This window comes from Phycodurus eques, chromosome 11 (genome assembly GCF_024500275.1).
Source record: "Phycodurus eques isolate BA_2022a chromosome 11, UOR_Pequ_1.1, whole genome shotgun sequence".
Lineage (NCBI taxonomy): Eukaryota > Metazoa > Chordata > Actinopteri > Syngnathiformes > Syngnathidae > Phycodurus > Phycodurus eques.
The window spans coordinates 12,500,193-12,515,928 of record NC_084535.1 but is presented as its reverse complement, the minus strand read 5'-3'; the positions used below and the strand labels follow the sequence as shown (position 1 = coordinate 12,515,928).

General features: G+C 39.7%; 3 protein-coding genes across 7 annotated transcripts in view; 2 read left to right on the top strand and 1 right to left on the bottom strand.

The window, feature by feature from the left end:
• The window catches only part of LOC133409598 (Kv channel-interacting protein 2), a 125,707-nt gene extending 122,438 nt beyond the window's left edge, over window positions 1-3,269 (top strand). For all 4 annotated transcript variants that reach the window (XM_061689836.1, XM_061689833.1, XM_061689835.1 and 1 more), the window contains 3 exons: window positions 409-513; window positions 609-671; window positions 799-3,269. In XM_061689836.1, coding sequence (XP_061545820.1) covers window positions 409-513; window positions 609-671; window positions 799-846 — 216 coding nt within the window. In that variant the 3' untranslated portion in view covers window positions 847-3,269. The remainder of the gene's footprint in view (window positions 1-408; window positions 514-608; window positions 672-798) is intronic.
• A 184-nt stretch (window positions 3,270-3,453) lies between these two features.
• LOC133409597 (cytochrome c oxidase assembly protein COX15 homolog) lies at window positions 3,454-7,270 on the bottom strand. The gene is made up of 9 exons (XM_061689832.1): window positions 7,095-7,270; window positions 6,718-6,914; window positions 6,519-6,641; window positions 5,495-5,681; window positions 5,246-5,413; window positions 5,065-5,146; window positions 4,341-4,495; window positions 4,142-4,255; window positions 3,454-4,075 (listed from the first exon to the last, which is right to left on the bottom strand). The coding sequence occupies exons 1-9, from the start codon at window positions 7,167-7,169 to the stop codon at window positions 3,944-3,946; spliced, it is 1,233 nt and encodes a 410-aa protein (XP_061545816.1). The 5' UTR covers window positions 7,170-7,270; the 3' UTR covers window positions 3,454-3,943.
• A 285-nt stretch (window positions 7,271-7,555) lies between these two features.
• Window positions 7,556-14,930, top strand: cutc (cutC copper transporter homolog (E. coli)). 2 transcript variants are annotated; one of them, XM_061691100.1, is made up of 9 exons: window positions 7,556-7,640; window positions 7,715-7,793; window positions 8,232-8,291; window positions 8,364-8,573; window positions 9,209-9,244; window positions 9,359-9,492; window positions 13,045-13,072; window positions 13,169-13,274; window positions 14,461-14,930. In XM_061691100.1, the coding sequence occupies exons 2-9, from the start codon at window positions 7,724-7,726 to the stop codon at window positions 14,570-14,572; spliced, it is 756 nt and encodes a 251-aa protein (XP_061547084.1). In that variant the 5' UTR covers window positions 7,556-7,640; window positions 7,715-7,723; the 3' UTR covers window positions 14,573-14,930. The 2 variants fall into 2 exon arrangements, with proteins under 2 accessions (XP_061547084.1, XP_061547083.1); XM_061691099.1 differs by having other exon boundaries at window positions 8,343-8,573.
• Window positions 14,931-15,736: the final 806 nt, after the last annotated feature.

The following is a 15,736-nucleotide window of genomic DNA, read 5'->3' as shown; positions in this document are numbered from 1 at the left end:
GAGGCTGACGCTCTAACCAGTCGTCCACCGTGCCGCCGACTAGTAGACTTGTAGACTAGTATTCATTTAATCTTGTAAATGCCATCAATTGATTCTATGTTGTTAGCGTTTATTTTTTTGTGTTATCTTGAAAATAGATTTTCAATTATTTGCGTAATTTTATCAAACTTTTTTAATCATATATATATATATATACACTCATATTTTCGATTTTAATTTCTATATGCAAGGGTGAAAACGCAGAGAGTAAAGTATAGTTTGGTTTGTTTATTGCAAAAACTGACATGTACAGCACTGTATCTGTCGGGAAATCTCATGTTGCCTCATAAGCTCTATAATTACTTTTCTTTTAATTCTTGGCTCTCCGCTAACGTAGTCTCTGTCATTCCCGACACTTTCTCTGTGCAGGAGATGCTGGACATCATGAAGTCCATCTACGACATGATGGGGAAGTACACGTATCCCACGATGCAGGATGATGCCCCCAGAGAGCATGTAGAAAGCTTCTTCCAGGTTAAAAAAAAAGAAAATTGGAATTATTGTGAATGTACAGTAGTGCTTTTAGAATCATTAAATCTCAGGCTGCTGCTGTTTATTCTTTCTTTCAGAAAATGGACCGAAATAAAGATGGAGTGGTTACTATAGAGGAGTTCATTGAGTCGTGTAAAAAGGTAAGAGAGAGAGAGAGAGAGAGCGATAGGTTGGGAATCACTGATGTAATGACATACTGTATGTAGATAAATACATTGGTAGATGCTGTAGATAACTTCATCTCAAAGAAACATCTTGTCTCCTCAGGATGAGAACATCATGCAGTCCATGCAGCTGTTTGACAATGTCATCTAAGGACCGGGAAGGGTGCTTGGTCCCAGGTTTGGGGGGGTTTAAATGAATCAGGGTTGAAAGAGAGAGCGTGTGTGCGCGCGTGTGAATGTGTAGTTCCTCTAGATGGGAAGCAAGTCCTCTCCTCGTCGGGCAGTGTGGAGGAACTCGGGGAAAAGAAGGCAAGCAGCGGGCTCACCGACACTACCACAAACCCAAAACCTCACCGTCAACTTCTTCTTTTCCTACTTTTTTTTCTTCTTCCTGGTCGAATGGTGGCACTTCAAGTGAGGATGCTGGCCCCCCAAAACCTCATCACTTGGACGCTGATCCTGACTTTGTGCATGTTGAGCCGCTGTGAAACAGAAACGAATGTGACGCACACACTCCGGGCGAGAGGAAGTGCAACATTCCTGGGAGATTGCAGGGTGTCTCGAAGATCAAAAGGCTGGAACTCGATCGGAACTGATTTCAATACCGCATGATGATGTCACTTATATCCGACGATGACGTTATTTACACAGACGTTCCAAAGCTTGTCCGTCTGCTGATTCCCGGTCATCCACGGGTGCCTCAACCCCATGTGCAACAGGAATGACCGTGCCCTCTCCATCTTGCCTATTCGGGGGATTCGACTGGGAACAACACCCTTCTCTATTCATGGAATTCTGCTAAAATGAGTTCTGGCCTTCCAAACTATTTCCGTCTTAGCTGTAGGTGTCTGCTCACTATCACGCACCATAGTTGACAGACCGCCCCAGTGGTTCTAGCCTTTAATGCAACATTTGTGGGAAATTTAATAGACTGCAGGCTGTGTTTGTGAACTTGTGATCAGATGAGTCACGTGATTATAGCAGGGTCTTAAAAAAAGACCATTTAATTAGCAGGTTTTCAGAGTGTGAGGCAGACCAGAGGACTTCAAAGGAGGCACAGCAGCTTGTGAAAAATAAACAAAGGACTATACAGTGGAACCTCTAGTCAAACGCCACAAAAGTAGTATGTTTGGAGTTCACGCAAAAGAAAAAATGGAGAAATATGCCTGAAACATCAACAAAACCATCATCATGCATGTCAGCAAAGAAAGTCTTGTTCTTTTGCTTTTATTTGACCTATAAACTTCATTGCAGGAATATATTTGAAATGCCACGAATTGACAGTGTCACTTTGCAAACACATTCCTGTTTCCTCTCTGTTTGTCAGGGGTCTACAAAGGGTGAGTACTTTGTTTTTTATTTTATTTCACAGATGTTAACTTTATATTTGTATGACAGTTAAGAATGTTCAAATTCTAGTAATAATGTTGTTTGTACAGTTAAGAGTTTATGATGCAAAAAAAATGATCCTGGAACAGATGAATTTACTTTACCTAATTATAAATAAAGTGCATCTATCTTTCATTATTTACCAAGAAAATGTATTTTTTTTTAATGGAGGTTCCACCGTATGTCCCTTAAACTTGTTTGTATGTTAAAGGCCAATTAGATGAAATTCACTGTCCCACACTTTGAAAACCCTTTAATTAGGCCACATTGTGATTTTAAAAATAATAATAATAATAATAAAATGTATGTTTAATTAGTGAGCGAGAGAAAAACCTCAATATTATTATTAGCACCATCACCTCCTCCCCCTTGCCCCTATTTTCTCTGGAACACCAAAGAAAACATTCATTTTGCCTACATCTGTGCAGGAAGGAAGACAATGTCAGTAATTGACAAGGACCAATCAGAGACATAAGAGGGTATGTGATCTACCTGGTAACCCCCCCTAATTTTAAAAAATATAATACATCCAAGTGCAAGAAAAAGTGGTGTATGAATAGAGACAGCAATAATCACTTCTGTGAGAGAAACACAGTGGAATCCTTATATGCACATTCTCACATAAATTTGTTTATATTCCCACCAGTGGTTTGGCTCTGATTGGCCCTTGCCACTTGTCAGCTCCCACAAGTCAAACATGTCCATTCCTCGCATGTACTGGTACTTTGTCTAGAATAATAAAATCTACTAATCTCTTGTACCCACTTTCGTTAGCAAGTCTCTAAATAGTTACTTATTCTAAATATGTATATTTTGTACAGACAATAAAATTCACAGTTACTATGCAAACTGGATTCCTGTTGTTTTCAGACTGTACATTTTATTGAAATAATACAAGGAAGAACGCAACATCAATCCATAATTTATTACTTTGTCAGCAAGAAGCGGTTCATAATTTAAATATACCTTTTATACAGTCATAATTTCGAGAGCTGCATCTTGTTCACTAAATAGGCAGTTGAATGGTGGAGACAAATATAACTTGCTCTGTAATTACATTCATAAGTAAAAGTGGGTTCATAAAGAGAAATTTAGTCTTAAAAGCAGCCTTTCAAGCTACAAAATGTGAAATTATACCGCTGTGACAATAAATGCTGTTTGATACCTTATTTCCTCAAATAGAGGCTGGGGACACACATTTATTATTTTTTTTTAATGTGAAATGTATTTCATTACATTATTACTTAAATTACAATTTATGTATAGTTTAAAACAAATTACAATAAACAATATGAAGAAATAAACCAAGGCAGAGTGGACAGAATTAATGAGTCTTCTAGCTCCCGGGAACACAAACATGGATCCCACACAACTAATGAAGAGCGCCTTCATGTCAGAGTCTACTGGAACGCTAATTGTCACTAAATATGCTTCAATGCTGCACAGGGAACTTGTTTACAACACTAAACTGTTAACATGCTTTGCAGATGCCGCTGTTTTGGTTAGCAATGGAGTTCAAATGGGCTCAGCCGTCAACAAACTAATGTCAATGTGTCAACAATAGCGTCAATGAACTGAGATGCTTACAGTTAGCTCGCGATGGGAAAAGAGGTCAATTTGAGCAAGTTATTTGTCGATGACCCACCCGGCGTCTATAAAAATGGAGGTCTACTTATTGAGGAAATGCGGTACCATTGTTCAAATCTAACTTCTCAGGTGCTTGAAGTTGAAGAAATGAGTGTAGATTGTGTGCATAGAGGTCCAGCTCATTTGTTTGCTTGATGACATTATTTTATAATAAACCAGTGATATTTCCAGGTTTTAGAAGTTGCTAATCCCGGAAAGACATTTGTCCATCATTATTTGGGCATTTTACGGAGCTCGGCCAGAACCCAAATGGCCAGCGAGAGTAGCGCCACAGATCCAGACTGGTGAGTCGCTGCCAGCGGAGTAGGCACGTACAGCAACAGGGTGCTAATTCCCAGTGCAACCTGAGAAGCGAGGGCACAGATGAAGATGAAGTTCCCGGGCGACTGCCTTGCTATGTGCAAGCCTACCTGTCCGCAAGCCATTGCTGTGAGGAGGCTGATGGCTATCTTAGCTCTCCTAGGCAGCACCATCCTTCTGGAAAACAGATACAGCCCAGTGATGGCCGTCAAAGAGGAGACTGCCTAGAGAAAAAGGGAGGTAAACGTCTTTATTAGGTAAGCAAGTGGACATGATATTCTCCCTATTCTCCCGAGCAGTGTGACATACTAAGATCCTGTGGTCAAACTGCACAGTTGTGGGGTTCTCAAAGAAGTTCTTGAGGGTGGGAGAGAAGGCCAACAGGTCATCAGGGACCCAACGTTCTCCCATTTTAGGGAAGGAGTTGTACACCAGGCCAGCATCCAAACCGGCGACAAAAGCACCTGCAAAAATTAGTATTACATTAGTATTATTAGTATTACATTAGTAGTATAGTAACATTAGTATTTCAAGTGCCCCTGAAGTCATACAATTCGGAACTGAACCATACAGTGGATATGAAAGGTCTAAACACCCCTGTTCAAATGCTTTCAAAACTTTTTTCTGACATTGTGATATAACCATAACTACAACTTAATTGGGGGAAAAAAATGAAATCTTTTCAAGAGGATAAGAAAGAACAAACAATGCCTTTTTGTTATTATTCTTAAATGCAAACATTTTTTTATGAAAAGCTTTATTGGTCAAGAATCATTTATAAATATTGTTAGAATCCTGAAGAACTGTACTATGTCAATCAGTAAAGACAAAATATTTGGGACTGAATAATCATTAATAACATTACAAGTTATACATTAAGTTGTGCTACACCTAAACGAAGACATTTAAACCAAGCACATGAACCTTATTAACTTTCAAATAAGAAAAAAAACCATCATCCCAGGAACTTTATATAGGTTCTCTCATTCAAATGATAAACAATACTTAAAATACACTTCTCTCCTAAGCTGACCTGAAAGAGCTGTGAGGAAGACGAGTCCACTGGTTCCCTTGGCAAACCTTCGAAGCTGTATGAGGCGTTTGGTCTCTGCCAACTTGTGAAGAAGGCAAACAAAAACAAAAAAAAATTAAAAAGAACAGTTATTAATACATTTTAAAAAATACAGTAGATGTGGTTGTATATAAGGCAGTGCCTTGTGAGCAGGCAGCAGTAGCGTAAGGCCGGTCCACAGACTGGCACAGTAAAGGAGTAAGGCGGAACCCAGGTGAGCACTCAGTCGATACTGGCTGACCCGTGGGATGTCATGTGACTCTGGCTTCTCCTCCAGACCACTTTTGACCATGTACCAACCCAACAGGCCCTGACAAGAGACACACACGCAAAAACACACAGTCCCTGTAAAAATATCTCAGTGTAATTGATTGCGTGACGTGCAACTCACCTGGAAGAAGACAAATCCACATAGCCCGAGCACTTTTCCCTTCATCGAGCGAGTGAAGTAGCCTTTCCTCCAGAAGTACATAGTGGGGAGGATGTAGGCCAGACCCACCAGCCTGCCCCACATGCGATGACCCCACTCCATGTAGAAGATGAACTTAAACTCTGGCAGAGTCATGTTGTGGTTCATTCTGGAAGGGAAAAAAAGATGTCACACGTTTACAGTGGAAACCCTTAAGAGGAAGAAAAGTCAAACAATTTGGAGTTGAAGCAAGATTTTCAAGGAAAAGCTACATCAAGAGACAAACAAAACTTGTGTTCGAACCACCCTTGTGAGTCGCTCAAGAAATAATACTTTTTTTTGCATGTGATAACCTTAAGACAGTATGTAAAGCTTACTATGATGTGGCAGTTCAGAACAATCTGAGCAATACAATGTGCTATCAATTGCATACTAAACATTTCCCATGCCAACGATCAGGTAAATGGCATGGAGCTGAAAGAATAAAGAATGACAAGCATGAAAATGAACTTGCCAACAAACAGCACATTTTTACTCTCCATTTACGCATCTGTCAGATGTCTTCAAAGGACCAGTATCTTTTACTTTAATTCAGTTTTATTAACAATGATTAGGTCCTCTGTATATTTTGTGACAATTAACAATCACTGTTACTTAAAACATTGCTTGTAAAGTTAATTACTTAACTGATTTAAAATGGCTTTTGGGGGGGAGGGGGGGGGGGCAATTTAAAAGGCAAGCAGCGTCACATAACAGATGGTATTCAGGAAAGGCAGCTTTAGAAAACAAACAAACAAACATGCAATGCTAATAACTTCAGCCATGTTTAAAGGTAGAATGCATCAATTAGGGAAATCACCCATGTTTTATGTTCTCTGAGGAGAGGAAAACTGTCCCACACTTTTAAAAGCCCTGATATAAACGTAGAAAAAAATTGTCATATGCAGACGGCGATGCACCCTTTAAAAGTAAGTGATTTAAAAAAGAACAGAAAACATAATCTTACATCTTGAATTCAGGAAACTGCTGATATTTGGAAAACTCTGCCTCCCACTCTGCCTGCGACTGCGGGGGCTTCATCTCTCGTACCAGATGCCAGTCGACCATGGACAGGCCGGATTCTGTTAGTCTGATTCAACAGACACTTTAACCAAATCACAGAACATCCAAAAACAAAGATGACAATCATATACATCATATTTTACCGTGTGACGCCACCAAGGACAACAGCACCAACAACAAGACCGCTGCAGCCTAGTAACCAGCGACCTACTATCCTGTTTGTGGCTGCATTGGGGACACTGGCTGCTGCTGATGATGCGGATGGGGAGGCTGAAGCTCCTGCCTCGGCTGTGATGGTGCTGTGGCCCCTTCGCGCCACCCACTGTCGTAAGTGTGCACCCTGTCCGTGACATGTAAATAGAGACGTTTTGTGACATTCTGAAACAACAGGACTGACTGAGTTTAACACCTGGTCTAAAGTTATGCATGTACTTTAAACTGTTATTACATGGACATAGATTTGACCCTTTTTCACACTTCCCAGCTAGGCTAGCAGTTAGCGTCGAAGTATCATACTTACGTTACCGTGTTGAATTCCCCCTCCGGCTCGTCTGCAGCCATTTATTAACGTTGTCCTTATCGAAGCAAGTAACATGGTTTGTCTCCTAATGTCTACCAAAGGAGGACTAGGCCACCGTTAGAGACGTTGTTATGACAGCATATAAACAACCATGTTGCAAAACGCCAGCTTGAACTTTCAACTCTGAACCACTGACGTCGGCGGAAGGTTGGCGAACATGTTTTAATTGCATAATATATTAATTGAAAGCAAAGCGTAGATATAGCGAAAATATACAAGTTATTACAAATCTTTTTTAAAAAATTGTTTTATACATTTGTTTTCAAATACAGCCCTCGCTCTCGGGTAGTCTTTGTTTTGTTATTTAGCGTACGCCGCAAGGGCGGCTCCATTCTTGCCGCAGACTTGTTCCAACATGTTCACTCCGCCCACCAGCCCAAACACGTGTTAAAATTAACATCCCGGAAAAAGCCATCTCACAACAGTGCTTGTTAGCGACACACAGCTGTACTATCAACTAAAGTATTTAAAATGTCAGCTTGACAGGTAATTGTATATATTAAATTCCGTATTCGAGATAATAAATTAACGATAGTCTCTTTATGTCCCTGTCCGTTCAGGTAGTTATTATGGCAGGGGGCTTTCTAATGGAGGTGTGTGTGGACTCCGTGGAGTCTGCAGTCAATGCGGAGCGAGGAGGTTGGTAGTTGCCTACTGTATGTAGTGAATGTGTTTCACTTTATACTGTAAAATAATCACATGCCATTATTGGAAACCGAAGTACAGAAATAAAGAAATTCCACTTGAAAGTACAGATTTAAAAAAATTTCGACAACATGAAATGCGACCAGTGCAGGGGTCCTCGATTTACGACAAGCTTCCGTTCGCAGGGCGGAAACGTAACCCGAACATTTACGTGGAGAGCACCGTAATCTAACACTAACGAAGTATTGAACACATAATTACACTAAATATTTATATGAAGAACCCTCCCAAGCTGTAAGTTTAAAACAAAACAATACAATGAAAAACAGTAAGTACTGCGGTAACTGAGCGTGGAAACTAGTTCATTGTGCGCCATTCTAACCTCGATCTGTCGTAGGTCGGTACGTCCTCAGTTTTGTCTTCTTCTGACAGGTGCCGGTCGGCTTGAGCTGTGTTGTAGTCTTATGGAAGGAGGGCTCACTCCCAGTCTTGGTGAGCACATTCTGTTGAGACGTACACTCGACAGTTGACTTGTAAATGTAGTATTTATTTATCTACTTACAGGCCTGCTGCAGATTGTAAAAAGATGTGTCAAAATCCCAGTGTATGTGATGATTCGTCCTCGTGGCGGCGATTTCCTTTACTCTGACTGGGAAGTGGAAGTGATGAGGAAAGACATGGAGGTGATGCAGACCCATGGGGCTGATGGATTTGTGCTGGGAGCCTTGACTGCAGATGGATGGGTGGATGCAGAGCTCTGTATGGAGTTTCTGGGTAGTGTGTGCCTTTATAATTTAAAGTATTATATAATTTATTCTACAGTACGTTACATTACGACCATCCATCCATTTTCTACAGCGGTTGCATATGAGCTGGAGCCTATCCCATCTTAATTTGGGCGAGAAGTGGGGTGTACTCTGGACTGATCGCCAGTCAATCACAGGGGCACATACAACCGTTCACACTCACATTCACACCTATGGACAATTTAGAGTCTTCAATTAACCTAACATGCATGTTTTTTATATGTGGGAGGAATCAGGAGTATCTTGAACTACCCAGGCAATCATATGGATAACATACAGTCCACACAGGAATGCTAAATCTGAGATTCAAATCTCAGAACTTTGAGGAAGATGTGCTAACCACTTGGTCACTATATCGCCCTTTTACACGCATTTGTGGCTTAGATGTTTTCGGGATTTTTAATAAGTCCCTCAGGCTTTCGTTGTTCTTGGAATTGAAAAGCCAAAACCAATGCTCTTGCAGGACATATACGGCCCACGCACTGTAGGCTTCCCAACGCCGGTCTAAAAAGATACAAGAGCTGCAGTTAAAAAATTACAAAGATTCAAAAAGTTCCATGAAACAGAACTTTTATTATTCCAATTTTCTATTTTTCTCTCTAGCTGCTGCTCGTCCTTTACCTGTCACCTTCCACCGAGGTACTGTAGTCAAATATTTATTTCCACTACCAATATTTAGACCACATTTTTTTAGTAAGGACCATAGGACTCGGACGGAAATCAAATATTGACTCCCTGTTTTGTATTCTCTAGCTTTTGACATGGTCAGTGATGCAGCGGTTGCCTTGGAGACGCTAGTGTCATTAGGTTTCCAGCGGGTGCTGACCAGTGGCTGTGACAGCTCTGCATTGGAGGGACTCTCACTCATTAAGTGCCTTGTAGAGCAAGTACGTTTGAATTCATGTGCAGTGGAACCTCGACACACTGGTTAACTTTGGTAAGGAAAAATAACGGAAGAACAATGAATCTGTTACAAGGTCAAACTGTCGGAATCGGCGCTCTATCCATCCATTTTCTGTTGCGTTTGTCCACATTAGGGTCGCAGGTGAGCTGGATTCTATCCCAGCTGACTTTGAGCGAGATGGGAAAACAATGACTGGTCACCAGTCAATTGCAGGGCAACTGTCGCAATCATAAAACCTTTACTACCTATAAAGGTAAAAGTGACATTTTAAGATTCTTAATTGTCACATGCAAGGTTAAAAATGTTAAATATTTTTAATACAATAATGCAATCTTAAATTGAATGGCATAGGCATAACAGAAAGATGCATCACACACTGTAAGAATAAAAACAAATACTTTCAGAGCAGGAACATGTGTACAAGGGAGGCATGAATAATAATAATACAAAAAGTAAGCAAATAAAAAAAAATTCAATTTTGTTCTGTACTTTAAATTTATTTGCTTTTTAATCCAATAATGGCACTGATTTCATAGTCAGAATTGCAGAATTTCAAACTGGGTTTGAGACAAATCACTGTCAGGAGACATCATTGATCAAAGTTTATTTCCCCCCACCCCCTGTGGTGAATCATTTGGTAAATCAAATAAATTTTAAACGATATTAGATAGTAATTATTAGAAAACTCTCTGTCCTCGTCTGACTGGATCTGAGTGCCGCCATTGATACAGTAGACTACAAAATTCTTTTAAACAGGCTGCACAAAACGATTGGCCTCTCAGGTACTGTTTTAAACTGGTTTAAAGAGAATTAGAGAATTTAGAGAGTTTATGTCAGCATGGGTAAATCAGGAGGTCACAGTTTAGATTGTGGTGTTCCCCAAGCTAATTTGCATATGCTGGCATTTGGCAAAGTCATCAGGAGACAGCCTAAGATCGCACACTTATGCTGATGATACACATCTTTACATTTTCATTTCTCTTTATGACTACAGATTGATACTATTTTTAACAGTATTCTAGAAATGAATTCCAGGATGGTAGAAAATTTCCCACATCTCTACCAGGACAAAACTAATGGGCAGTTATCGGTCCTGGAGCTCAGAGAGCGAAACTTACTATGTCAAAATTACAACTTTCTTTTACTTCATCAGACAAAGTTGAAAACGTGGGTGTTATGTTTGATTCTGAACTAACCTTTATCCCAGACATTAATAACATCATCAACAGAACAAAACTGGATTTTACAATGTAAAAAAAACATTGCCAGTGTTCACCTGTTTCTTTCTTGAGAAAAAACAGTGGCGCTAATGCATGCTTTTATTTCCAGTTGCATTGACTACTGCAACGCTCTCCTTTCTGATCGTCCTAAAAGACTATTAGCAACTTACAATGACTGCAGAATTCTGTCTAATGACAAGGACCTAAGAGAGCACAATACACTGGTTTTTGAGGCCCTGCATTGAATCACTGGGTGTTTCAGGATCGATTTTAAAGGTGCTACATTTTACCAAACCAACTTTTTCTAGTATTTGGGATGTAATATTGGCTCTATGGTGCCTCAGTTAACGTGAAATATGAATTAAAATCGTCCAAGCATTCCTGAGTTACAGATGTTTTTCCGCCGAGAGGTTTGAAATCAGATCGTTAAAAATTTTCAAGCTTATCTACATCTCTAGCGAAGACCTCCATCTACCTTTCTGACCCTTAGCCAGCTCTGTCAACATAACAAAACACGTGGGCTCTCACAAGTGGGTCTTATACATGGAGGCAACCAATCAGAGGAAGGGGCGCAGTCTTAGCTAAATATGGACAAAGCTAATACAAAACTGGGTTTAAAACAGAAGTAGCTGTCAGAGGGGCTATTTCTGGACACAAACCAAGGTGTTATTTTTTTTAATTAAATTTTTTAAAATCAAATTGACACTTTTATACTAAGCCCATATGAGACAGTCATTCTATGGAGGTCTAAATAGCCAAAATATGGGATCTTTAAGGTTCGTTTATTAATTTATAAAACGCTTCATGGTCTTGCTGGTCTTTTATCAGTTTTGTAAAGCACTTTGTGTTGCAAGTATGAAAGATGCTACATAAAGGAATGTTTGACTGATTGATAACCTGTTCAAATACATGGGCGAGATAGCCTCTTTGTCTCCAGCATGTTGTTTTCAGACATTTTTAATTTGCACTCTAATTTTCCGTAGTCAGGCAAATGTATATGATGTTTATGTTTTACATATTTAGTTTTCCTCTTCGCATAAAACCAGGTAGACGGTACTCTACCCCATTGAAGGGGCCGTACTACAGCACATGTTGCTGTTCTTCCACGTAGATGCGTAGCTCACAATTCCAAAATCAAGTGCGCAGCTGCAGGGCATTCTTTCTAAAATTTCACTGCAAATGAAAGCCAAACAGGCACAGTGGCCGACTGGTTAGCACATCTGCCTCACAGTTCTGAGGACCCGGACTCACATCTGGCCTCGCCTGTGTGGAGTTTGCATGTTCTTGTTTTTTCCGGGTACTCCGATTTCCTCCTACATCCCAAAAACATGCATGGTAGTTTAATTGAAGACTCTAAATTGCCCGTAAGTGTGAATGTGTGTGCGAATGGTGATTTGTTTATACTGTATGTGCCCTGCAATTGGCTGGCAACCAGTTCAGGGTGTACTCTGCCTCTCGCCCAGATTTAGCTGGTATAGGCTCCAGCACAACCGTGACCCTAGTGAGGATAAGCGGCATGGAAAATGAATGAATGAATGAAAGACAAACATGGAAGATATATTTAACCATAAAAAATTCTCAAATCTGGACTATCAATCGAAACAACATCTAATTAGTAAAGGAAGACCAACACCAGCACTTAAAGATCTGCTTCAAACATCAGATAAGAAAATAACCGTCTCTTTTCAAACCAAGTATTTAATGTCAGGCTACTAATTAATTGCATATATGCCACTCGGTTTGGCTCAGAAATATGTAAATCTGACTGTCAGTGCCACACCAGGCATGAACCTCACCCCTTGTCACTGTCTCAGAGGCTGTGCTCACTGAAAGATAGTGTCACTATCATCCAACGTCTACCCTGCCCTTAGGGTTCCTACATTAGATGTTTAGGCATTGTCTTTGACCTATTTTTTTTTTTTTAACCATTTGTAACTGTGACACAACTAAATTGAGGACTCTCTCGATTGCTGCAAAACACACGCAGACTCATTTGCATGCCAAATTTAAGTCTTGTGAGGTGTGCTGTGTTATCTGCTGACTTTTGTGTGACGTTCCTGCACAACAGTGGCCAATGTTTTGGACTAGGTATTGCAAAGAAGCCAGCGAAAAAGCAAAACACAGAGTTGGATGTTTGCTGGGGTCTCGTGTGACATCATGGATGATGGTGTTGTACATTCTGTGGCATTCTGAACTCTTCAGAGGTGTAGTTTTTGTAAAAATGTTGGTCAAATTCCAAATTGTACGTCTTTAACCTTCAAGGATCTACTTTACATTACCTGCGTCCTAACTTGTGACTCTCTCTGCCCCTCCAGGCTAAAGGTAGAATTACCATCATGCCAGGTTAGTGTTTTTTTTTTTTTTTTATAATGTAAATAGTTTGTTTTAAAAAAGACAAAAAAATCCAATCAAATTTGGCATTCAATCTTTTTAATACAGGTGGTGGCATCACAGAGAGAAATTTGCAAAGAATTTTAGCGGGATCAGGCGCTCGCGAGTTCCACTGCTCTGCTCGCTCAAGCAGAGATTCTGCCATGAAATTCAGGTTTGTTTACATGTATCTTCAGTTAAAGGGGAATTTTGCATTTATGAAACCACTAGAAATGTTTAGCCGTAATTCCAATACAAATGTTAAGTAGCCTCACTTCACTACTTAGTAGCACCCCCCTCCCCATCCTCTGAGTCTTTGAAAAAGACTATTCTCAAAGATGGCCACTCATAATCATGAAAGTGCGTAGTTGTAATAGTCACAGAGAACGTGGTCCAGCTTCAACAAAATACCAGCTAGCATTAGCACTGTAAACAAGCTGACATTAGCTTGATGTTAGCTGCTACTGTTGGTAGCATGACTTATTCATTATGAAGTGTTACTATAACACTAAATTTGATAGTTTGAAGTTGTATTTTTTAAAATGTTAAATCAATTAAAAATAAAAAGAGGTGATAAATGTACCTGTCGAGCAAAAATGTTGCAAACTTGTCTGTGGTCCCTCCGCTGTGCTTGTGTTTGCTAGTCTTATGCCCAGTTGTTAGCAAATGAGGGACGGGCATTTTTTTTATTTTCCAAAGGTGGATATTTCAACAGGCTCAACAAAGCTCCTGAATCCTAAATTCTCAGGCCAGTGCAAGGCTGCGGACATGCCGGTGACTGGATATGTGAGCGGCAAATGATTGACACCGTGTCGGTCACGCCTTCTGCTTCTGATAGGTTGTTCTTCCTCGGGTACTTGGTTTTTAAAAACATCTAATTAGAGCTATTGATGAAGCCACAAAGGAATTATTTATTTCCACTGATCATTTTACTAATGTGCGGCACGGTGGACGACTGGTTAGAGCGTCAGCCTCACAGTTCTGAGGACCCGGGTTCAATCCCCGGTCCCGCCTGTGTGGAGTTTGCATGTTCTCCCCGTGCCTGCGTGGGTTTTCTCCTGGCACTCCGGTTTCCTCCCACATCCCAAAAACATGCATGAATTGGAGACTCTAAATTGCCCGTAGGTGTGAATGTGAGTGCGAATGGTTGTTTGTTTGTATGTGCCCTGCGATTGGCTGGCAACCAGTTCAGAGTGTACCCCGCCTCCTGCTCGATGTCAGCTGGGATAGGCTCCAGCACGCCCGCGACCCTCGTGAGGAGAAGCGGCTCAGAAAATGGATGGATGGATTTTACTAATGTACTATCGTTGGGTTGGTATTGACCGTTTTACCAAATGACAAATGTTTCCTTTGCTTTGTAGGAACAGCAGTGTGACAATGGGAGCTTCTCTCACAGCACCCGAGTACAGCCTGAAGGTGGCAGATGTGAGCAAAGTGCGAACTTTTAACGCAATTGCCAAAAATACCCTGTGAATTGAAACTAGACAATCATGACTAAATCAATACCTCCAAAGTTATTTATTGGAATCTAATCTTTCTGCGACTTTCTGCTTCTGACTTTTTTTTTTTTCTTCGTCATTTCCATCTAAAATATACATCTTTTCAAAATAAAAATTATCACACAATTTGGCAATTTTGGGGCTTAACTGTACTAGAGTGTGTTACGGATTCACAAGTTTCAGTTTGTTTTTGTTTTTATGAGGGAAAAAAGCAAATATTTACAGAACTTTGCATTTGTTGGAAGAAGAGCCAAAACTGATCGTCTAATTTTATTTCTTATGACAATGACTGTATATTTTTTCAGCTTTCAATTAAAAGATGTTATGTTTTATTTGTTGCACATTGATTTATTTTATTAGAGCATGAAAACCAGTGTAAAATAAAAATACTCTCTCTCTCTCTTAGGGTTAGCCTACAGAATTTGTAGTATCTAGTTATGTCATAAAACAAAACAATTAGTATGCAGGCCATGAAAGATTGAGAGTACATATTGATTTGTATTCATTAAAAAAAACAAGCATTTATATATAGAGATGCACCGATATCACGTTTTATCAGATCAAGTACAAGTACTTACACTTGAGTACTCGCCAACACAAAGTACCAATACTTGATGATGCCATTATGTCTTGCAGTTGTTATGAAGATATATTTTAATCAAATATTGTTCAAAAATACAAACTGTTCTTGAACATGGCATGTTTCAATCAAATATAACACTTTTTGAATTAAACGATTGTAATTGCAACATGGCAGAATAAATCCCATATCCTGACACAAAATCAACAGCATAAAATAAATTATTACAACTGATCATATAATGTGCGTTACCTAAATAATTCCAATACAAATGTTAAGGCCCCTGGTAATCAGTTTTATCAACTGAACAGGAAGCCAGCATTAATTACACAGCAAATGGGTAAAAATAATGCAGAAACAAACAAAAGAAAAATACAACGAAACTGACACAGATGCACGTAGTTACTTACAACACAGTTTCAACAAGAACAACTGCAAATGAATTCAACATGGAAAAAGTGTAAAATGACACTTCAAAAGTGACACAGATCTCAGACTGGACTCGTAAAGTTATGAGCACATTACATAAAAAAATACAATATACCATATATCAACTAT